The 23,485-nt window shown below is 47.5% G+C and overlaps 1 protein-coding gene across 1 annotated transcript; it reads left to right on the top strand.

The window, feature by feature from the left end:
• Positions 1 to 2,431: 2,431 nt before the first annotated feature.
• LOC135805990 (uncharacterized) lies at positions 2,432 to 20,979 on the top strand. The gene is made up of 14 exons (XM_065320113.1): positions 2,432 to 2,939; positions 5,989 to 6,049; positions 6,510 to 6,578; positions 7,659 to 7,802; positions 9,071 to 9,171; positions 9,403 to 9,534; positions 10,934 to 11,009; positions 11,419 to 11,478; positions 11,980 to 12,197; positions 14,499 to 14,591; positions 15,967 to 16,162; positions 16,798 to 16,989; positions 17,373 to 17,543; positions 19,558 to 20,979. The coding sequence occupies exons 1-14, from the start codon at positions 2,844 to 2,846 to the stop codon at positions 20,268 to 20,270; spliced, it is 2,322 nt and encodes a 773-aa protein (XP_065176185.1). The 5' UTR covers positions 2,432 to 2,843; the 3' UTR covers positions 20,271 to 20,979.
• Positions 20,980 to 23,485: the final 2,506 nt, after the last annotated feature.

Genomic DNA, 23,485 nt, shown 5'->3' with positions numbered 1-23,485 from the left:
TACGTTCGCATGGCCCACATGGACAGGTCGCACGACAACTGGTCACGTAACACATTGTAGGTAACGTAGCCCTGCCAATCACTTGCCACGGTACTGTGGCGTGTCGACCAATTATCCTGGCTAGCCGCTTGTAGAACCACCTGCCTGCTGAGTTGAAAAAGCAACGAACACCCCCCGAAATTTCAGACGCCTCCTCAAAGCGGATGTACTAGTAGTCACCATTGCCTTTGAGTTATCCGTATCTTCATTAAAAAGTGGTTTCCTTTGCCGTTGGTTGATCTGCCCATAGAGATCGTACTGTTCCCCTACTTGCGATCTAACTGACTCAGTGAGCCTTCTCATTCGCATCCTACGGTTACCTTGGATAACATCTCAACACTGCATGTTTATCATTGTAGTTTAGTCTTCTCCCGTTTTCATTGCATTGAAGGTATGGAATGACACTACTGGGCAAGCCCTGCCCATTTGATATCGCCGGATGTAAGATAGCGACAAGTACACGTGCTCAGGCCTCCAGGGTGCTGCCATGCCCTGGGTACTCACATCAGTATTCTCTTCATCATGGTTAGCACTGTCCACTGACTATCCACACGTTCTTGGTGCTGGCCATAGGCCCAGGAGCTACTACTAGTACTAGCGAACTGTTCACGATCGGTTCAGCCAGTAGCATACAGCATACATGTACAATTATGTACATGTAGGAGAGAGGGTGGGGGCAGAGAGGCAGGGAGGCAGAGCACATAGGGAAGAAAGGGCGTGAGGGAGGAGTGAGGGGAAAACAAGAAAGGGAGAGAGGGAGGGAGAGGGAGAGAGAGGGGGGGGGGGAGGAGGAGGTGGAGGCAGAGAAGGAAGCACCACTCATACACTGTAGGTTACGCACACACAACACGCTAGGGGGATTTTCACTTGCTCGATGACTTGAGGCAAGCCAACACTGCCGGAAGTCTGGGACTTGGAAGCTAGGATGCCCCGTTGACTGTCAAACAGAGGACGGTTGAGGTCATCTTTCCATAGCGCCTCCATAGCTGCTTTCTCTACCTGGTACGTGCTGCGCCTTTCAAGAGACTACTGAGTACTGGGAAGGTGTTGAGGCAAACGTCGCAAATGCGCTGTCAGAAGATATCACCTTTTTCTTCGAAGCGTGCACGCACATGTGGCAAAATGCAACGTCGGTCCCAATGCAGCCAGGAGAACTGGCCAAACCGCTCGGGCTGAGAACGACGAAACACAACAGTTTTCACCCCATCGCTTTGGTCCAGTTTGGGCAGTGATAATCATGGTGATCTCTTGCTTAAAGTAGCTGAAATGATGGTCTTTCGTGCCTCACAATGGTCGGATCTCGCTTCGGGGTGTGCAGGCGTGAGAACAAGCTCCCTTTCACGAGTAGACCATGTACGAGCTCCAGACAGTGTGGATAGACACGGACTGGCTAGTGCACTGGATATGAGCAACTATGCTCCGCCGCCTCCACTGGCTCCAAGTCTGGTCCTCGTCTTGATCTACAATGTAGACTGTTTCCACATCATCACCACATCCCGCATAGATCACGTGTTCCGGATCATAGAAAGGGGGCGGTGCAGGGTTCTTTTGTAGTTTGGTACCCAGGTTCTCCCTAACAGTAACAATAGACCGTGGCCTAGGTCCTGAGTGCTGAACCACAACACGTGAGGGTCATAATCATGCATACCATACATGTATTGACTATTGTAGTTATGTTTAGAAACAGAGCTAGGTAGCTATCCCGCGTGGATCGACTGAATGGCTTTCAAGTAGGCAAGGTAAGTGTTTTCCGCCATACGTGAAGTATTAGTTGCTCAGAGCGTGTGGCTGAGTGGGAAAGGAGAAATACCGATAGATCATGCCACTGTGTATGTGCTGTGTGCATTAATGCGCATTGCCACACTCCACAGTGCACTAGTGCCGGCTCAGGTAGGTATGCAGTACGGAATGCTGCTGTTGCTTGCTGCTTTCTTTTTTAGGGCTTCGTCGATGCCCCTGAAAGGCTGAAGTCAACCAACCGCGCGCTGTGGAGTGCTGTCCCAAACGATCACTCAGCGCTCCCGTTCCCCACTCATATCACTGCCAAATGGCCCAAAGCATTCATATCGGTGGCACTGACAGTGATTCACCATGGACATAGGACAGCCCTCCCACGTCCCAGTCCAGGGTGGTTACTTAGATCTACACCATGCCTGCAAAATGCGGTGTTTGTGCTGGCTTGGCCTGGTCAGAGAGGGGAACAGAACAAGGTCAAATCTGGAAGGACACGTGTGTCCTTCATATTACTATACTCATTTCCGTAAATGAGCAGTAGCATGCTATAGCGCAGTAGCAGTTAGTTATGAGTCTTATGACCATGTATGACACACCACTCACATGTAGACATCAGCATTGTACGTGTACATGTACGTAGAACTGTCTGTAGCAGTGTAGCAGTAGCGCTGAAGCCGTGTAGATCTATCTACGTGTTGGACGAACACCACAAATCACAATCTGACAATCGATCATAGCGGCCGTATCGATTTGCGTGTACAGCAAACCGGTACGACACTGTTTTTGTTCCGAGTGGTGCCAGGTTAGACTGGAGGAAATAATTGTTGTAAAGACTGACTGCACGACTGTGCTAGAAACTGCAGTGCACTGCGAGCTGATTCCTGCCGTTGTGTGTCTCTAGCTCTGGCGCTCGGAGCTGCATATCAAACCAGTTACCTGTGTGCCGTTGGCACAGTGGCGTGCTATGCACGGTTTCCGGCTGCGGATGGTGCGCTAACCCTCCCTGCTTCTAGGATTACAACATAGGAACGCCAGCGTCAGTTCGCGACGCTCGTTACTTTGCCATCAACATGGACTTCCTGTCGCGGTGCGGTAGGATGTGGAGTCCGCGGACTGGCAACTGTCTACTGTTAGGCCTTCTACTGTGTCAAATACCTTTCATCCAGGTGAGTGAAGCAAAGTCGGATGTCTTTTTCTCTGCATGTTGAAGAGAAAGACGGGTGGGCGATGAAAAACAATGAACTACTTGTAACTCAGTGATTATCATGGTATTGTAGTCTTCGGTGTCCTGCGTTCCACTGAGTCTTGGCTACGAGTTCCGACTCTCGACTCTCGTGCTTGAAATCAAACTGAGTCAATCCGTCACACGGCGGAGCACATGGGTTAGCCGACGGGGACATCAGTGCCATCAGTGTGGATTGTGCCTAATGCGGAGGCGAGCATGCTGTTTACTGTCGAATCTGTTGTCGATCATGTGCCGGCCATTACTGAGCGTTTAGTTGTGCTTCATTGGGCGATAGCTCAGCAATGGACAAAGATCAGTGTACAGTCATGTTGTAAAGGCATGGTAAGCATGGTAAGCATGGTAAGAGGCTTTAGCAAGTAACAGTTAGTTAGTTTAGGTTGTACAAGGACTCGCTAACAAGTAACACATGGACAATGCAGAAGTCAGGTGATTCTGCACTGGGTATGCCTGTGTTAGCACGGGATCGAGTCGTGTTGTGAACCTTCTCTGCATCTGCAAGCGTGATGTTGTGATTTGTAAAAGCGTAATCTGCAACACTACTTGTAAAATGGCCTGGGGCCGTTGGGGGGCTCAGCTCATGCCGGGTTTGCCTCCAATCCATGCCATGTCAGACCATGTGATAGCCAGTGTGTACGGAAGTTGTTGGGGTTGTTGTAGTGACACTACACTCAGAAGTGATCCATACTAGTAATCAGTCCAGAATGTGAACAAAGTCATGATCCTCCCAATGATGATCTGAAAATTTCGTGCATTGAATTTGATGGTATAGCCTATAGGTAGGTGTGGGGCCGAACTAATTACTTAATTTCGTGCAGAAACTGCCAGTGACGCTGGTTGTGCTTCTCAACACAATTCTATAGCAGGTGGCAACACAAACATGCGAACTTTTACTTACATGCCAGTGTAGCTATCTCTGGTCTACTCAGGCCCTACAGACTGTACACTACAGAGTACAGGGCCCACTGGCATTGCAGGATGGCCAAGTGTAGCCCTGGTCCACCTGATCAGGGGGGGGGGGGGGGGGGGGATGTTTCAGTTCAGTCCAGACATGTACTCGTTGTACACTGTGTGATACTGACAAAATAATGTGGATTCCTCAGTATGTCCCCTGCCCACCGTGATGACACATCGCATTGTTCCCGATGAGTATGAGCATCAGCATCATGTCTAGGGCCAGTAGGGGCAGTAGGCCATAATATAGGGGGCATTGCACATGATGCAGTATCAATGTAATCATTCCAGGGACCTCTGAATAATAAAATTTATTGTTCAGAGTTCCCTAATCATGACTGAGACTGGTTGGTGACCGGTGCTCTGCAATCCATGCTCCAGCCCCAAATACATCCCACTCTGAACACCATGGTATTAATCTAGGCTCAGGCCTTCAAGTTCTCAGTAGAGGTTCACAGACTTCATTACAAGTGTCGTCGTGCCCAAAGGACAACACAAGATTTATGTTCTCTGGACAATGGCAAGATTTATGTTCTCTGGACAATGGCAAGATTTATGTTACACTACTACTGTAGACAGTTACTAGTAGTTCTGTGTGTGTGTGCAACCGTGGAAAACGTCCTACTGCAGCCGATAGGGAATCACTGCCGCTGATCTGCATGCATTGCCCGAAGCGTTTCCGGCGACAGCAAGATTTGACGAGGCACCAGAAGTCCTGCCAATGACGGTGCCCTCCAAACTCTGGCCCCCTCCGGGGGTGACATTGCCCAATGGGCAGTGATGCTATAGTAGTAGTAGTAGTGTGTGTGTGTGTGTGTGTGTGTGTGTGTGTGTGTGTGTGTGTGTGTGTGTGTGTGTATGTGTGTGTGTGTGTGTGTGTGTGTGTGTGTGTGCGTGCGTGCGCGCGCGTGTGTGTATGTGTGTGATGGTGTGTGTGTGTGTAATAACTTAGTATGTGCTCAGTTGACAAATTAGCTGTGTGTAGTGTGTAGTGTGTAGTGTGTATCAAGAAGTGCACGGCCAGACAGTGAAGTGCACGGCCAGAACAGTGCGACTACATTGTATAAAACTGCTGCTGTAGCCTTAGGACCATGAATCCAGGACCGTGACCAATGCTGTACAGCTACATGGTGACCAATGCTGTACAGCTACATGGTGACCAATGCTGTACAGCTACATGGTGCCGACCAAGTGCATAGTGCATGGAGCGTAGCTTTTGCTACTAGAATGCTGTGCTATGTTCACACTAGCAACCTTGGACACTACTAGAATGCTGTGCTATGTTCACACTAGCAACCTTGGACTTAATGCTGGTACTGTAGACATCACTGAGTCTGTTGCAACCAACTGACTTAGAATCATAAACCGACATACTGGTATTGTTATCCTTTGCAATGCTAGGAGATCTCGCATGGAAAAAAATGGGTGAGCTGTTTATATTCCCTATCTATCCCCCCCCCCCCCCCCCCCCCATAATTTTTCCTGGCGAGAATTCTGTATGCATGTCGCGTGTCCATTACCTGACAGTGCACACGGTGTCACGTGCAGTGGAACCCCTCATCCGCACATGCACATGCATGTGTGTGTGTGTGCATGTGCATGCACACACACACACACACACACACACACACCACACACGAATACAGACACTTTTGTAAGAAGACCTTATGGTCTGTTGGGAATGCCCAAGTAAAATAATGAAACTTTAAAACTACAATACAAAAAAAATTCTTCAAACCGGCTACATGTACTTCAGCGTCGGCGAAGTACCGGTACTACTTTGCAATGGCCACTAACTTGAAAAATGTTAGCTATCGTTTCCGATTATCTCAATGTCTGTATTGGGCTCTTGGCAAAATGTTATGTTATTGTGTGTGACATGAGTATGCTGGACTGTGTGACATGAGTATGCTGGACTGTGTGACATGAGTATGCTGGACTGTGTGACATGAGTATGCTGGACTGCACGCATAACATTTAAAAAAATTGTTCTCTGCTTTCTGCCTGTATACATGTAGGCATATTTACCATCGCCATGCGAGTGTGATCGAACGAAGAGCTGCAACAATACCTGTATAAGTAAGAAGATGCATAGCATAACGGGCACGGCATGTATGTTTTGTGAGAGGAATTACCAAAGCACAGCGGAACTTTGATATGGCGTCGCCTAGCAACAGTCAGAGCCTTGAGTATGGTACCTTGTCCTGGCATCGGCCCACTGACACCCACATGAGCCGGGGTGGGGGGTTATTGCCCAAGAACCCCTAATCCGCCAAATTGTACTTTTTGAAGTAGACCCAGTTGCGGAAAGTATGGGGAAAGCGCCAGGACAGAAACTGCTCCATGAACTTGTACAGATCTTACGGCCTTGGAAATCCCCCCCCCCCCCCCCCCCCTCTCCCTCCCCCAGTCTCTAGTACCACTGAATTTGGCTATGGGTGAAATGGCCCAGGAGCATAATGGGGAAGTACCATGGACAATGAGGGTGGACCGATTTCTGGTGCTATGTCGTGTTAATGTCTTCTTCTCTGTGCAATAGGATCACCCGGAGAGGAAGTCCCGGACAGCCGTTGCCAGTTCCCAATTATGAAATGTAAATTTGGTCCAAGTAAGTCCTAGTTATTATACAGGACTGTATGCATGCAGGAGGGGGGGGGGGGGGGGGGGATGGGGGCTGATAACAGTGTTGTATGCATGCAGGAGGGGGGGGGGGGGAATGGGGGCTGATAACACTGTTGTATGCATGCAGGAGGGGGGGGGGGGGGATGGGGGCTGATAACAGTGTTGTATGCATGCAGGAGGGGGGGGGGGGGGGGGATGGGGCTGATAACACTGTTGTATGCATGCAGGAGGGGGGGGGGGGGGGGTGGGGGCTGATAACACTGTTGTATGCATGCAGGAGGGGGGGGGGGGGGGCTGATAACACTGTTGTATGCATGCAGGAGGGGGGGGGGGGGGGGCTGATAGCAGTGTTGTATGCATGCAGGAGGGGGGGGGGGGGAGAGGATGGGGGCTGATAGCAGTGTTGTATGCATGCAGGAGGGGGGGGGGGGGAGCTGATAGCAGTGTTGTATGCATGCAGGGGGGGGGGGGGGGCTGATAGCAGTATTGACTATTGTATGCATGCAGGAGGGGGGGGGGGGGGGGGAGGGGAGCTGATAGCAGTGTTGTATGCATGCAGGGGGGGGGGGGGCTGATAGCAGTGTTGCAGGAAGGGGGGGGGGAGCTGATAGCAGTGTTGTATGCATGGTGCTCATCCGATAGCATAGTTGTCACCAAGGAGTCTTAGCATCTCGGGAGACGACACACGATCATCATGAATACCCGAACCAATGGAAGTTGAAATTCGAAGAATATCATCTGTGGCCTATGCATCATTTACTCAGTGCACACGGCCAAATGATGTAGTGTAGGCATGATTTCTGTGGGAAAGTCCCTCATGACTACTGTCTACAGATAGCTGAGGGCCACTTGTCCAGTTGGCCACAGCATGTACTCTATACAGTGCAGTAGTTGGAGTCATCATTCTAAGAGCGTATGATATGCCACAGAGGTTACGTACTTTGAACATCATTCGCGATAACGTCGTTCTCACGGCTCATTCAATGATGCATCAACGATACAATCATACATAAATGTACATGTAGGAATTCTTATAGTGTGACTTTGGTTCTGGTGTTTGCCACAGACAGCGAGTGTTTGGACCAACACAGTCGCGAGCGTCTCCCTGACAACTGCACCTGGCCAGGTCATGTCCAAGCTGGCCGAAAGGGCTTCTTCAGCGTTAACGGAGCGCTGCGTTCTCTGTCAGTGTCATGGCAACCACCACCAAGTAAGTATGTAATAAAACACTGTCAATTGCTAGTGGGTCGTCATGACAGCAGAAACTAGCAGTTATGTCACCAGGCAAGATTTCATTGTGCTGTGTGTGTATGTGTGTGTGTGTGTGTGTGTGTGTGTGTGTGTGTGTGTGTGTGTGTGTGTGTGTGTGTGTGTGTGTGTGTGTGCATGTGAGGATAGCTGCGTTTGCAGCCATGGCTGTGTGGTGTAGACCAGGCCATGGTTGCTGCAGCATGTCCCAGTGGATTTGCGCTCTGCTGGGAGTAGGTACACAAGCACAAGCGAGACGAGGCAGTGTTTCTTGTTTGAAAATTTTTCAAGGTTGGACACGTTCCATCGACAGTGTGTTCGCACGATCCTGAGTGTTACCCGAGACCAGCAGTGGCAGGAACACCTGTCAAGTGAAGACTTGGCGAAGCGCAGCGGCATGCCAGCCTCGCTGGAGGAGGCCATTCGTGCGAATCGCCTGCGATGGCTTGGTCACCTCGCAAGGATGGACGACACCAGGTTGCCAAAGCAGATCCTGTTTGCGGAGGGCACTAACACGCGGCCCCGCCATGGACCCAAGCGTCGTTGGAGAGATGTGGCAGCTTCAGACCTGCGTGCGACCGGTATCCCGGAGGCGCAATGGTACCACCTTGCTCAGGACCGGAGGGACTGGTGCGAACGTAGCCGTCGGAAGCCACCAAGCCAGCCCCAACCAAGAGTGTTCGTCTGTGTCTGCGGCCGCGACTTTCGCCGTCCGAATGATTTATCCCGACACAAGAACTACTGCCTCACCTAATAGCTATCATCGCCTTCGGCGATGGGCTTTCCAAAGGTCCAAAGGTGCATGTGTGTGTGTGTGTGTGTGTGTGTGTGTGTGTGTGTGTGTGTGTGTGTGTGTGTGTGTGTGTGTGTGTGTGTGTGTGTGTGTGTGTGTGTGTGTGTGTGTGTGTGTGTGTGTGTGTGTGCATGTGCACATGCAACAGAAGATTTAAAAAAATCAAGTACTCTCCTCCTGCTGGAAAACCGCAAGAATAGTGTATTGCAATTATGATGACAACCGTCTACCCTCCCCCCCCCCCCCCCCCCCCCTCCCCCTTCTGGTGCATTACTGCAAAGCTTTGAACTCTCAAAGGTAAAGTAAGTGGGTCAAATAAGCGGGTGGGGGGGGGGGGGGTGGTGGTGGTTGGTTGGCTTGGTGTAGTACTAGTGGTGTGGTGATAGTGAGCTGTTGTGTTGTATTCGGCTGTCTGTGCGTGTTCACGTTGATTGCAGGACGGGAGCTTGTGTCTGCCTACGCAGTCGTGTTCTCTATCTCGCTTGGCCCTCGCGGCGAGCAAGGCACCTTGGCGTGTGCTTGCATGTCAGTTCCACCGGTGAGTACAACAGATTAAGAAGTATACATGTCCATGTATGTAAACCATTGGAACTGAATGATGTGCATGAGACCATGTCAAGCTATGGTGGATTGGCGGTGAAAAACCAGCAAAGTGTACACTCATGTAGCGTTAGTAGGTACTGCGATTTGAACACTCACCATATTTTGTTCTATATTGTGACCCCCCCCCTCCTGTTTCTCTCTCTCTCCATGTTTGTGTCCTCTTCAGTGTGTATACAATACTCGTTTGTACTACACGAGTGGTTCCATGGCTATGAACACACCATACCCGAACTACGTGTATGGCACATGCCTGCAGAACCTGATGCATGTCACACAGCCATCTAGGGTCGGTGCTAAGGTGAGTAGAGAACTCAGCACTGCACAGCAGCAACTACTTTCCAGACATGTTATGGTGTGCCTCGCAATCAGTGTGCACATGATCACAGCATACCCACACACACATGCACACACACGTGCACGCACACACACACACACACACACACACACACACACACACACACACACATACATACACACACACAGGGTACACACACACACACACACACACACACACACACACACACACACACACACACGGTACACACACACACACACACGCACGCACGCACGCACGGACATTCAAGTGCACCAATTGGAGCACAAAGTTCCATACATGTACAGTCAGTATCGCCTATAGCGTTGGTGTTTGATTTTGAGCATTCTATCACTATACGCGATATATTACTATGACCGATACTGCATGCAATGTATGCGAGTGGGATGTCAAACGACTCAGCGCGCCGTGCACATACGCACTGCATAGCTGGCTACAGCGCCTGACACACAACATCAGCATTTCCTCACGATGGAGGCATATTTTGGCAATTTGTACAAGCATAACTCACCAAACAACACTGGACAAGTTCTTCACGAAGAAGTAACCACCCTGTTCTCCTCTGACACCACTTGATTTTACATCAATCACTATAACCGATGCAAAAATAATGTAATAAAGGTCTTTTGAAATATGAATTTGATCACTATAGGCGATATATTACTACAGACGATTATTACTATACACGATAACTGTGTATACTTAGTTATGGCAAATGAAAATGAATTTGAGAAATTGATCACTATAGCCGGTGTATTACTATAGCCGCCAACCTTATAGGCGATGCCAAGAGTACATAAACCAGAGTGTGCAACTCAGGATGGTTCCTGTGGGAGCGTAATTCGTGCACTACGTCATTTCTGACGGCATGGTAAGCCACAGGTACGGTGAAAAGTTGCGTAACCAGTCGCGGTGGTGCAGGTCACTGAGTTTGTCCTGATTTCGGTTTTTTGATACGGATAGCCTGGTGACTTTACTTGTCAGTGGATGTACGCAGCCGTACACAGTCACACAAAACACCGAAATCCTGAAACAGGACGTCTAAAATCAAGCAAACTAGGCTGATTTCCGGTCTATGAAACATGAAAATTTGAGCTGTACGCAAGTCGCGGCTTGGCTGACCTCATCAGGGTGACGTAGTGCACAAACTGCGCTGTTTCAGATCTGATATGCACAGTTGCACACTCTGGTTTATGTACTCTTGGCGATACTGACTGTACTTGTTTTGAACTTTGAAGTAAACAAAGATGAACTTGCAGTATTGCTGGTGCATGTGCTTCCGAATTCATGATATTTTGTGTCAGCACATTTGTCCGTAAGGCAACTGGAGGCATTGCATTGCGGTTTTCTTTCCCCTCCACAGATCATGACGTTCCCATACCATGGTGACTTTCCAACAGCTATTAAGGCGTCCCCAGAGATTATAATAACAGTTCCATGTAAGTGTCTTTGCCGCCGCCGGGGGTTGGGGTACATGTAATGACACGAATCCGGTGTGATGTCACCACAGTCGACTTCTTGTTTGGTCACCTGTGATGTTTCGCTAGTATTTGAGCTGAAAGGTTGGATACCTGATGTAACGTAGTGATGTTTCGCTAGTATTTGAGCTGAAAGGTTGGATACCTGATGTAACGTAGTGATGTTTCACTACGTGTTAGAAGTGTGTGTGTGTGTGTTTTGACGGTGCTTCTCTGATGTGCATGTAATGACAGTCAAGTAGATGACTAAGTCTACAGCATGCTGTCAGCGGGGAGTACTGTTCTAGAACATCCTAAGTCGCAACCACTCAGTCACTGACTTGGTGATGATGCTAGTGCCGACGTGTTTGTTTTCCCATTTCACGTACAGCTTGCGCTGAACTAGCCAAGCAAAGCCCCGAGAAGCTGACTCTGCTCTGCAAAATGAAACGTAAGGACAAGTATGTACACTTAGTGTATCAGGAATAATAGGGAGATACCAATACCAATACCTTCCAGTTCCCAGGAATAATAGGGAGATACCGATACCTTCCAGTTCCCTCGCTTCCATAAAAAAATGTCCATACGTGAAGCGACGGACACGTGAATCCACAGACAACTGAAGCGCTTATAGCCGAGGGTACACTGCAGTTGCCTATTTGGCTCTTAGGTCGTACACAACAATCTCATAGCAACGTTTGCACCGCTGTCTACAAGTATAATTGTATTGATTTTGAGGTGGCGGTGTTGGTGGTGCTGCTGGGGCTGCTGCTGGCTTTAAGGTGGCAGTGTGCTGGTAAGAGGGCTTTAAGGTGGCAGTGTGCTGGTAAGAGGGCTAGTGCAGTGTAGCATAGTGTGCATGTAGTGTAGTGAACAAAGACCACACGTCCGCTTGTCACTCGCCCAACTCTCCTGCTCTCGTGTCTGTACTGGTGTTGTCTTCGCCGCACAGTGAAGTACTCCAGCCCTAGGGCAGCCAATGGTCAACTTAATGGCCGCATGGTGTCCCGGAGCACCTACACCGTCAGCTGGGTTACAGACTCTCCGTTGCCTGTCAGCAATGCGTATCTATCAGCCAAGACCGTGGAGACCGCATCCGAACAAGCGTCGATCGATGATTACAGTGGCACTAGCTACAGGGAGCTAACCGGAGTATTCATCAACTCAACGGTAAGAGTTTTTGAATAAGCCTCTTATACGGGCAATCGCAGAACATAATATCACTGGCCTGACACAACAACTAAAGAAAAACAAAAACAAAACAAACAAAAAAATTTAAACGAGAGAGCTTGGAAGCTCAGGGCCCTACGCTATGCTTTTATGCTTTTTTGCCTAGCTCATCGTACATGTTATAAGAACTGAGGCAAAAGTATTTGCAGAATTTATTGCGGATTGTTATTTCTCTAATAATTATCTTCTTTTGGTTTGCTCCTTTTTTCTTTTTATCTCCTTATACTGTAAATCAACAAATTTTGGCTGATGAGAAAATTAGAAACCTCTCTATTAGAAAGGTTAAGATGCACGTTATTTCCGACGTGACGCGCAATTTCACGTCAAATTTGAAATCGATAGGTATTTTTGCTCTCACATGCATCCATTGCTCAATAATGCATCAATTTCCTATATGACAAACTTTGGCCTGTGATTTACTTTGGCCGGTTGGTACCAAGCGGCGAAATCAGCGAAATTAAATCGCCAGCGAAAATTAGTTGATTTTAATACAGTAATCGGATTTTCTGGCCTTTTTGTAGTAATACATGTACATTGACCTGTTGAGCCAATGACGACGCCGAATGCATGGTTGCCTGTGGAGCACATTACATAACTTAGCAGTCTCCTAAAATAAGTATCCTGTCCGACGGCAAAAGAGTCTGCAGATTTAGTTTTTCTGCGCGTCGACGGGATGTCTGCGACGCGAAAGTTCAGCTCGCGTTATTTGGCTCGCACGTCGAAAAATCAACGCGAGTGACCTGCTGCTCACGTGGAAATTTGGACATTACATAACTTTACAGTCTCCTATAATACGTATCCTGTCCGACAGCAAAAGAGGCTGCAGATTTAGTTTTTCTGCGCGTCGACGGGATGTCTGTCCTGACGTTCAATGGGACCGGCGCTGACTCTGCCGATCACGGGCGTTCTGGACTCGACAGGATGTCTGTCCTGACGTTTCCTGGGACCGGCTTAGACTCTGCCGATCACGGGCGTTCTGGACTCAACGGGATGTCTGTCCTGACGTTGCCTGGGACCGGCGGACTCTGCCGATTACGGGCGTTCTGGAGTCGACGGGATCTCTCTTCCAACGTTTCCTGTGACCGGCGCTGAATCGCTCGTTCACGCTTATTTTGGAGATGACGCGATCTCTCTTCCAAAGTACATGTATGTTTATGCTGACGCTGTTTATGCTGACGCATCCTATCACCTATTCGGCGTCTATTCTAATTTAATTTCCTCCTCGTCTCCCTATTTCATTCCAAATCTCCCTCTACATCAGGGAGTCGTATACATAATATGACGAATATTGGTACGGTACGGGACAGATACAGGAGCCCGCAAATATTGTGGACAGCTGTTATGTACAATCCTGTAGAGCCTTTGTAGTCACAGATACGGGACAGATACGGGACAGATACGGGATAGCGCCAGGCGTGACACAAACAAACAAACAAACACACAAACAAACAAATACCAAATTAAAGCTGTGTGGACCCTGGCTAGCGCCAGACGTTACTGAAGTAACGTCTTCTGCATAGCTACGGGAATAAAAAGAAAATGAAACCTGACAATCTGCACACAATGACAACTCCATTCAAGATAGTCTCTATTAGATCTGTCTGTATCCGTTACCCGTGTTAGCTAGTTGCCAACAAGCCGGGACTCAACGATAAGATAAACTTATCCATGCAGTGCTGACAAGGACTTGTCGAGGCTACATGTATGTTGTGCCTATCCTGTGCTGCGCACTGCTACTGGGATATTCCTTTTACACAAACTGACACTCATACACTGTCGCAAAGCCTCTGTAAACCGTAAGTTAGCTCATGTGTAGCTTGGATAGCCAAGCTTGAGTGAAAATTATCGTGTCAGCCGATTGACAGCCAGATCTGTGCCGGGTAGGTGCTCATGACATTGTGATTGGTGAATGGAAAGACAAAATGAACTACAGTCAACTTTGCTAATAACGACTGCGGATATAACGAATAACGACAGCATTTCTATGCCCAGAGCAAAGTCCCTTCCAACTGTAATACATATAATGAGACTTCGGGTATAACGACACTTCGCGAATAAGGACACTTTTTTGATGCCCCGCCGAATGTCGCTATAAGCGAAGTTGACTGTATGTCCTGCATTCAATGGTCTGCTCCAGTGAGCAATACATGTACACATAATACGTGTCATAATAATTATTATGACCTCTTCCAGTAATAGTATTCACTGTGACTTGGTGCCACTTGTTTGCTTGCTCGACAGGATTTACAAGATGGTAATTCTACCAGTGCCTCATTGACACTGCCGGAATCCGCGGTGCAATCTCTGTCGCCTGGTGCAAAGATCTGCATACAGGTAGGTGATACCGTTTGCTTATACATGCTTGTATGTGTGTGTTGGGGGGGGGGGGGGTCAGGGGTCACGGAGTGAGCAGAGTCAGCTGTGAACTGTGGTATCTGATTGAGGGGAAGGGGGGGGGGGGTCGGCACAAAAATTGATAATGGTCTGTGAAACCCTTTTGGGTGTCGAGCGTCAAGGCCCCCCCCCCCCCCCCCCGTGAGGTTGGCAAGCATTTCGTCCAAAGTCGACAAGACGAATTACTCTCATTGACTGGATGCGTTCAAGCGTGTCAGATCTCTGCGAATACGTACATGTACGCCGCCCACCTTTTACGACTAACTACCATCGGAGCGCACCACTCATTTGGTTCAGTGGCTGGCATGAGAATGTCGGTCTCAACTCTCTGGTACAGTTCAACTTTGATGCTCTACATTAGGGGGAAGGGTGCTTGTCAGGCAATCACACAATACGTACAAATACATCGTCCAGCGTAACGAGCAAGTAAGCAATGAACAACTGGAGTCTGAGCCTGTATCAGTATCTGACAGTGTGAACACGTGTACAGTATGTGACAGTGTGAACACGTGTACAGTATGTGACAGTGTGAACACGTGTACAGTATGTGACAGTGTGAACACATGTACAGTATGTGACAGTGTGAACACGTGTACACTGCACTGCTACACTAGACGAGAAGCGTCGTCTCGTATCTACAGAACCGCCAACAAGTATCTACAGAACCGCCAACAAGTATCTACAGAACCGCCAACAAGTATCTACAGAAGCGCCAACAAGAACTGCAATGTTGTCAATTGAGGATGACAACCCCAGTGCAACCACGTGGACAAGAACATGAACAAAACAGCATCACACTTGCACATGCCCTTCACCACAGGCTCGGGGCACTATCCAACACGACAAGAGTGGTTTTAACATTGCCCCCCCCCCCTCCCTTCCCCCCTCCCAAGACTACTCTACTACTGTCTCTAGACATGGCTCTTTGCGCTCCAGTACGGGAATGTCCTCCGGTACGGGAATGTCCTCCGGTACGGGAATGTCCTCCGGTACGGGAATGTCCTCCGGTACGGGAATGTCCTCCGGTACGGGAATGTCCTCCGGTACGGGAATGTCCTCCGGTACGGGAATGTCCTCCGGTACGGGAATGTCCTCCGGTACGGGAATGTCCTCCGGTACGGGAATGTCCTCCGGTACGGGAATGTCCTCCGGTACGGGAATGTCCTCCGGTACGGGAATGTCCTCCGGTACGGGAATGTCCTCCGGTACGGGAATGTCCTCCGGTACGGGAATGTCCTCCGGTACGGGAATGTCCTCCAGTACGGGAATGTCCTGATTCTCCTCTGTTCACTATTCTTTTCTTCTATGACTGCAGCTAAGCTTCATCCTGGATACAGAAGCAGCTCGACGCGAATTGATGAGTGATCCAGAGTTTGTTGCAGCCATGGAGGACGAGTACAACTACGCCGCGGGCACTATGCCCAAGAGCACACTGAGAACATACACCAAGAATATTGTTGATGGGATAGACGAAGATCGTGTCTCTTCAGTCCGCCAGTTTCAAACAACAGGTACAGTAAAGAGTAAAGACTTTCCCAATCCGGGCAGCAGCAGCAGCAGCAGCAGCAGCAGCAGCAGCAGGTTGCGACCGAGCACTGTCTGTAACTAGGAATTGCCCATAACTCACAGCGTATAACTTACTGCATGCAAGTAAACATGTTTAGGCTAATCCGATTGAATAGTTTTCAGGTCCGTTCTTCGTTGAAAAAGCCCATTTGATTGGCTCTAGATGGGTGCGAAAGGTGCCCGGTAGACAGACATGCCCGGATTAGGGGATAAGGGGGAGTTTCACTGTATTACTTGTATGAATTTCTGATGTATTCCACTTTTGTCGTGACTATTGCTGACCGTACATTAACCATGATGCCTGCATGCATGCTGCACCATGTGACCATGTGACCATGCCAAGCATGTACTTAAACAACCAGGAGGTCGTTCTGTAGAAGTGTAGCATGGTGCCTTGCAGGATCCAGGCTGTCGTGTACATGTCATGCTGTACTTTGTTTCAACAGTATGGCTTACAGCGGTTGCACAGTGGCATGCGGGCATGAATACAAGGTGATCGATCGTACAGGGTCTATTTCAGCACTGTAGTATAGTATATTGTGATCATTGACTGTTATCTCTGTTCATTGTGCTGTTGCAGTTGATGGTGGCTGGACAAGCTGGAAACAGAACAGTAGCTGTCCGCTATGCGCACAGAATCCGAGGATACAAGAAATACGCACGTGCACGAATCCCAGTCCTAGACTCTACGGGAGAAACTGTACGGGAGAGACTGCACAGAGCGTCGTGTGCAAGCCTGTGCAAGCATGCCAATCTACTCCAAAGTTGACCAGTGAGTGGTCCTAGTACTGACCTGAGGGACATGTACATCATGTGACTGTATATCATGTGACTGTATAATTATCGTGTGACTGTCTGTTGTGAGCATACACACACTGGCCTGGTGGATGCCTTTACGCATGGCAAGGCAACAGGCTGCATTGGAATGTGTGGCACTGTGGGTTCAATAGCCCATTGAGTCATCTTAGTCATCTTGACGAGATTCTTTTTGAGTCTCCCTCCCCTCTCCTGGGGACATTAGACGTGGCCAGATTTCGGCAGTGAGTAAGTAGAAGTCGGTATGTAACATGTATATGTGTGTGTGTATATGTATGTATGTATGTATGGGTGTATGTGTCTGTATACCTGTGTGCTTGTCCACGATTTGCGATGCAGACAATGTGGGGGGACCCGAAGGGCCAACAGAAAAGAAGCCATGGTACCAGCACCCTATCTTCTACTCCTTCATGGCGGCTGTTCCGACAACTATTCTGCTTGCTGCCCTTCTATTTCTACTACGCAAACCGCTAATGCGTGCACGCAAGCTGCGGATACGTCCCGTGGATGGTAAGCATAGCCCTAGCATGCGTTGAGTGTGCCAAGTGAGGTTGTCCAGTGTGATACGCGAGCAGGCGCGTACGCAGGGTCACCTCTAGGGGGGTTTCCAACCGAATCCCAAACAAATGAGTTTTTAAAAGTTTTAACCCTTTCTACAAGTAAAGAGCCCTAGGAAATTTTCAAAATTATGCATTTTTTCGTGTTGTTTGGATCATAACTTCAGTTCTACTCACTCAATCTTCATTATCTTGGGCTTCCTGGAAGTGGAAAGATACCAGGGAGAGAATGAGGTCGACCATGATAGCCAGTACACAGTACAATCATATACATATCCAGCGCTATAGGCTATAGCGGTAGAGTGCAGCGACGGTGCGAAAAATGCCCCAAACAGGCCCAAGCGCGTCCTGCTCCCGCGATTTCGTTTTTAAAAAGTTGGTGGACAAGCCGTTGATTATTCACTCTCATTATAATATCAAAAAAAAGTATTCTTTTTAGACCAAAGAGTGGTATATTTGATAACATTTAATAAAATTAAAAAAAAAAAAAAAATTCACGGTTCGCGTGAGACTCGGCCAAAGGCCCAGTTTTCCGCATCCGCAGGAACGCCACCACCCTCTTGGATCAAGGCGCAGATGCAGCTCCTAAACGGTGGGAGGTGAGTAGATCAGACCCACCACAAAGTGGTCAAAGACCGAAATCCCATTCACTGCATCCATGTTTCCCTCGTGCCAGGCCACGAGTTCCCAATTAACTATCGTCAGTGGATAAAGAATCTTTATCCACTGACGATGTTGTTCAGAACAACGAAACGTCTGGAGAAGTATCGTAATATTTCTATCATTATTAAATGTTATCAAATATACCACTCTTTGGTCTAAAAAGAATACTTTTTTTTTGATTTCGTTTTTCTCGATCGGAGAGTTTCGATTTTTTGCTGTGTACTCTTGAAAATATCACAAGTGAAGCCCCTGCAAATTTGAGCAAATCAGCACGACGAAAATCTCAAATTCTCGATACTCAAGTCGCACTGCGCGCTTTTGAAATTGCCGAGATCGCGGCTCAACTTACGAATGATTTATCTCACGATACATTGCTCGCAGCGCTTCGCAAATTGTTTCAACCGACAGCTGAGAGTTTTCTATTCGACCTGGATATTTGGATCGTTGGATTTGAGCGAGATTTGACTGAGTTACGATCTTTTGAAGTTTTGCATTCTTGCCAGATCGATCAAGTGCCCTACCATAATTATACCAAGAAATGCCCAAAAACGTTGCTCGTTTGGAACATTTGGGGGGTTTCCGGGCAACGGGAAACCCCCCCCTGCGTACGCGCCTGGCGAGGCGGTGAAAATAGTTCATGTTCTGATTTTGTGGGCAGATAGAAAAAAGGCAACATGTCGGCTGCTGTTCTTTATTAGGGCAACGAGTGAGCAAGACCAGTAAAAAAATCAGAGGAAAAAAGAGCATTTCACCAATCATACAGCAGGACATGTTGCCTTTTTCTATCTGCCCACAAAATTTAATACAGACCATGAACCATTTTACATACTTCTATTTACATTTTCAATGTTTCTTGGATCAACTTGAAACACGAGGGATTTGTGAGGAATCTGTGACGATTTGTGAGGAATCTGTGAGGGATTTTTGAGTGATCTGTGGGGTTGGACGTTGCATAGTATGCCTTTGGTGTAGAGTGAGTGCTAGTTACCACTGACCAACGTAGAGTAGTCTCAATGCTGTGAAGCCGAGCCCTACATAGTGATCAAGAGTCACGATGAATACTAGGGCCGTCTTTATGCATTTTGTGTAGTTTTTTTACTTGTGCGAATGCTGTGTGTACGTTCGTGTGCGTGTATGTGTGTGTGCGAGCATGTGCGTGCGTGTGTGTACAATACTGGTACTCAATAGTGTGCCCTGATGAATAATATGTGATATGGCAGGTACCATATCACTGAATCAATGCGTGGCTTACACACGGGCACCAGGGTTTTTCTGACCTTTTCCCTGTCTTTTCCAATCTGCAGGAACCAGAGATATTGAGCGCCTCACTGCCAGTGCATTTGCACCGCCTACATATCTCGGTTCAAACGACGAGAAGTCAGATTTTATTCCACCTCTACTTGACAATGGACGCCCCGGATCGCCTACGTCAACAGACACTCGTGGCAGTGAAGACGATCCTCTTCTCCTAGATCAAGAGGAGGTTCGTCCCCGATCATCTCCGCTACCGAAGTCAGTGTACATTAGCTATTCGCGGGCCAATGATATCCATGTTGAGAATGTGTGCAGTTTTGTTGACTGGCTGATCTACTACGGCGTGACGGTTCACTATGACAAACACGACAGCGTTGAGTATAACCAGGACTTTGGCAACTGGATTGAGAACCGCATGACGGGCGCTGACTGGATCATCGTGGTGATGTCCAGCCATTACTTCAACGAGTGGCATCGCAGTGACTCGGCAGCAGCAGCAGCAGACCGTGCGAGCAATGAGGAGGACTGCACACCTGAAGTTGCCCTTGAGACACGGCTGATCAAGACCCTACTCACCAGGCAGGACAACCACGTCATACCGGTCTTCCTGGGCACAGCGTTTGACAGCAGTGCAAAGCCAAAGCTACTTGGCAGCAACAAGACATTTAGGATAACCGAACACGACGTATCACAAGCCACGGCATTGCTCGATCACATTGACGGAAAGGAAGAATGCCCTAGACCAACGTTCACTCAGGATTGAACACAGCTGCGCATGCCACCGCTAGTACATGTATTTCCAAGTGTGGAGCCAAAGAAGCTACAACTTGAACAAGTCTTCTGCATTTTAGCACACCTGGTGAGACGTTGAGTAATTCACAATGTTAGTTGCGCGTGCTGGATGATGTGTGCAGGCACAACTTCACACAGTCGTTGGCAACTTGCCACCTCCTTGTCATCTCACACTATAGTGCCCTTGTAGTGTCGCACTGACACACAGTTCTTACATGTTCACTCAATAGTGTGCTGCGGCTTTCAGCAGGTCAGACTGAGACATGTACATGAGTAATGCACTGCACAGCACTGTTCTAAGCGGTTAGTAGTAAAGTTACTACTCCCTGGTTCTAAGCATGTCTTGAGATACGCAACTTGAGAGGCACGCCGCCATGAAACCAGGAAGGTAGCTGCTCGAATGTAGAAGGAATTTCTTCCCACGACCTACCACACGGCATTGACTGCATGGGTACATTTCACATGGAGCACATTCACACTCAGTCCTGTTATGAGTTGGTGCAGGAGATTCAGGTTTGTGTTCTACATACGCCTGTGCATATTTCCAATAATTTAATTTCACGTAGGTCAAGAGTTGTTCTCTTCATTTTAATTATTGTTCATACGCTACTTGTCCCGTTGGCTTTGCTTTGCTGAATTTGTTGAGACTACAGTGCCGGGAATTGAACTGGTGCAACAGAGTACAGTGGAGGTTAGTCGTGTGGATCGCTAGAACCACCAATACGTCTCTACTTCTCTATTGGCAATAGAGAAGTAGAGACGTAGCCTCTGTACAAGAGCAAGTCATAGATCTACAGTCATGTACCGTCGTGGTATAGTGGTATAGTGGTATAGTGGTATAGTGGTATAGTGGTATAGTGGTATAGTGGTATAGTGGTATAGTGGTATAGTGAGTATAGTGGTATAGTGAGTATAGTGAGTATAGTGGTATAGTGGTATAGTGGTATAGTGGTATAGTGGTATAGTGGTATAGTGGTATAGTGGTATAGTGAGTATAGTGAGTATAGTGAGTATAGTGGTATAGTGGTATAGTGGTATAGTGGTATAGTGGTATAGTGGTACAGTCAGACCTCGCTTAACCGCACACATCCGTTTTCCACAAAACTATCCGGATAGGCGAGGGAACCGGATAATCGAACACACATACTGTATGTATGCATGACATATGCTGTAAATCGGTAACCAACGATTTTCTTCCGGATGGTGAGGGATCCGGATAAAAGAGGACCGGATAAGCGAGGTCTGACTGTATAGTGGTATAGTGAGTATAGTGGTATAGTGGTATAGTGAGTATAGTGAGTATAGTGGTATAGTGGTATAGTGGTATAGTGGTATAGTGGTATAGTGGTATAGTGGTATAGTGGTATAGTGAGTATAGTGGTATAGTGGTATAGTGGTATAGTGGTATAGTGGTATAGTGGTATAGTGGTATAGTGAGTATAGTGGTATAGTGGTATAGTGGTATAGTGGTATAGTGGTATAGTGGTATAGTGAGTATAGTGGTATAGTGGTATAGTGGTATAGTGGTATAGTGGTATAGTGGTATAGTGGTATAGTGAGTATAGTGGTATAGTGGTATAGTGGTATAGTGAGTATAGTGGTATAGTGGTATAGTGGTTTAGAACGAGGTCTGTCTCGTTGTCCAGGAAACGACCAATCAGCGACATTCCCGCCAAGGGCCTTATCAGAGTTTAAAGCCCGCTCAATCGTTATTTTACTACTCTTGATGACGCGTCGAGGGCCTTGGATTAGTTTAAAGCCCGCTGAATATACTCTAAACTGGTGCGTACAACTCCCTGTATGCATAATAGTACGGTGCAGATAATGAAATCTGCATAACGTGTACGATGTACTACTAAAAGCTACGCATTTCAGAAGTGTGTACGGTTTTTGCCTCCCGTATTCTTTCATCTGTACGAATTTTCTTTGTCAACAGCTTGCGAAAACCTATAAAAACCGAAGATCAAAGTCATTAGAGTTATCGACAAGGGGCTCTCAAAGCCCCTAAATAGCTCCACAAGCTACATGTATGAATAAGAATGAAGCTCGCAATAAGAGCCCAGCATTTCATTTGCTTCCATTCTACTTTTAGTAGTCCTAAGTGGTGCTGAGTTACCATAACTTACCAGAAGAAAATATTCTTTCATACCACACCAAGTCTCTCTGCACACAAACCACAAAACTACCCAATATAGTGGTACACACGCATAATGGAAGTGAGATAATGCATGTAACCTCGTTCTAAAATAGTTAGTGCATGGCAGGGAGGGTCTTATGGCTTGTTTGTGCCCTTCAGGGTAGCCCTCGGGCCTACGGCCCTCAGGCTAACCTGTCGGGCACTAACAAGCCATAAGGCCCTCCCTGCCATGCACTAACCTATAAATAGTGAGTATAGTGAGTATAGTGAGTATAGTGGTATAGTGGTATAGTGGTATAGTGAGTATAGTGAGTATAGTGGTATAGTGGTATAGTGGTATAGTGGTATAGTGAGTATAGTGGTATAGTGGTATAGTGGTATAGTGGTATAGTGGTATAGTGAGTATAGTGGTATAGTGAGTATAGTGGTATAGTGAGTATAGTGAGTATAGTGGTATAGTGGTATAGTGGTATAGTGGTATAGTGGTATAGTGGTATAGTGAGTATAGTGAGTATAGTGAGTATAGTGGTATAGTGGTATAGTGGTATAGTGAGTATAGTGGTATAGTGGTATAGTGGTATAGTGGTATAGTGGTATAGTGGTATAGTGGTATAGTGGTATAGTGAGTATAGTGGTATAGTGAGTATAGTGAGTATAGTGGTATAGTGGTATAGTGGTATAGTGGTATAGTGGTATAGTGGTATAGTGGTATAGTGAGTATAGTGGTATAGTGGTATAGCGGTATAGTGGTATAGTGGTATAGTGGTATAGTGGTATAGTGGTATAGTGGTATAGTGGTATAGTGGTATAGTGGTATAGTGAGTATAGTGGTATAGTGGTATAGTGGTATAGTGGTATAGTGGTATAGTGGGATAGTGAGTATAGTGGTATAGTGGTATAGTGGTATAGTGGTATAGTGGTATAGTGGTATAGTGGTATAGTGGTATAGTGAGTATAGTGGTATAGTGAGTATAGTGAGTATAGTGGTATAGTGGTATAGTGGTATAGCGGTATAGTGGTATAGTGGTATAGTGAGTATAGTGGTATAG

This window comes from Sycon ciliatum, chromosome 1 (genome assembly GCF_964019385.1).
Source record: "Sycon ciliatum chromosome 1, ocSycCili1.1, whole genome shotgun sequence".
Lineage (NCBI taxonomy): Eukaryota > Metazoa > Porifera > Calcarea > Leucosolenida > Sycettidae > Sycon > Sycon ciliatum.
Note: the sequence above shows the minus strand (reverse complement) of the source record. Positions and strands in the feature narration are given on the sequence as shown.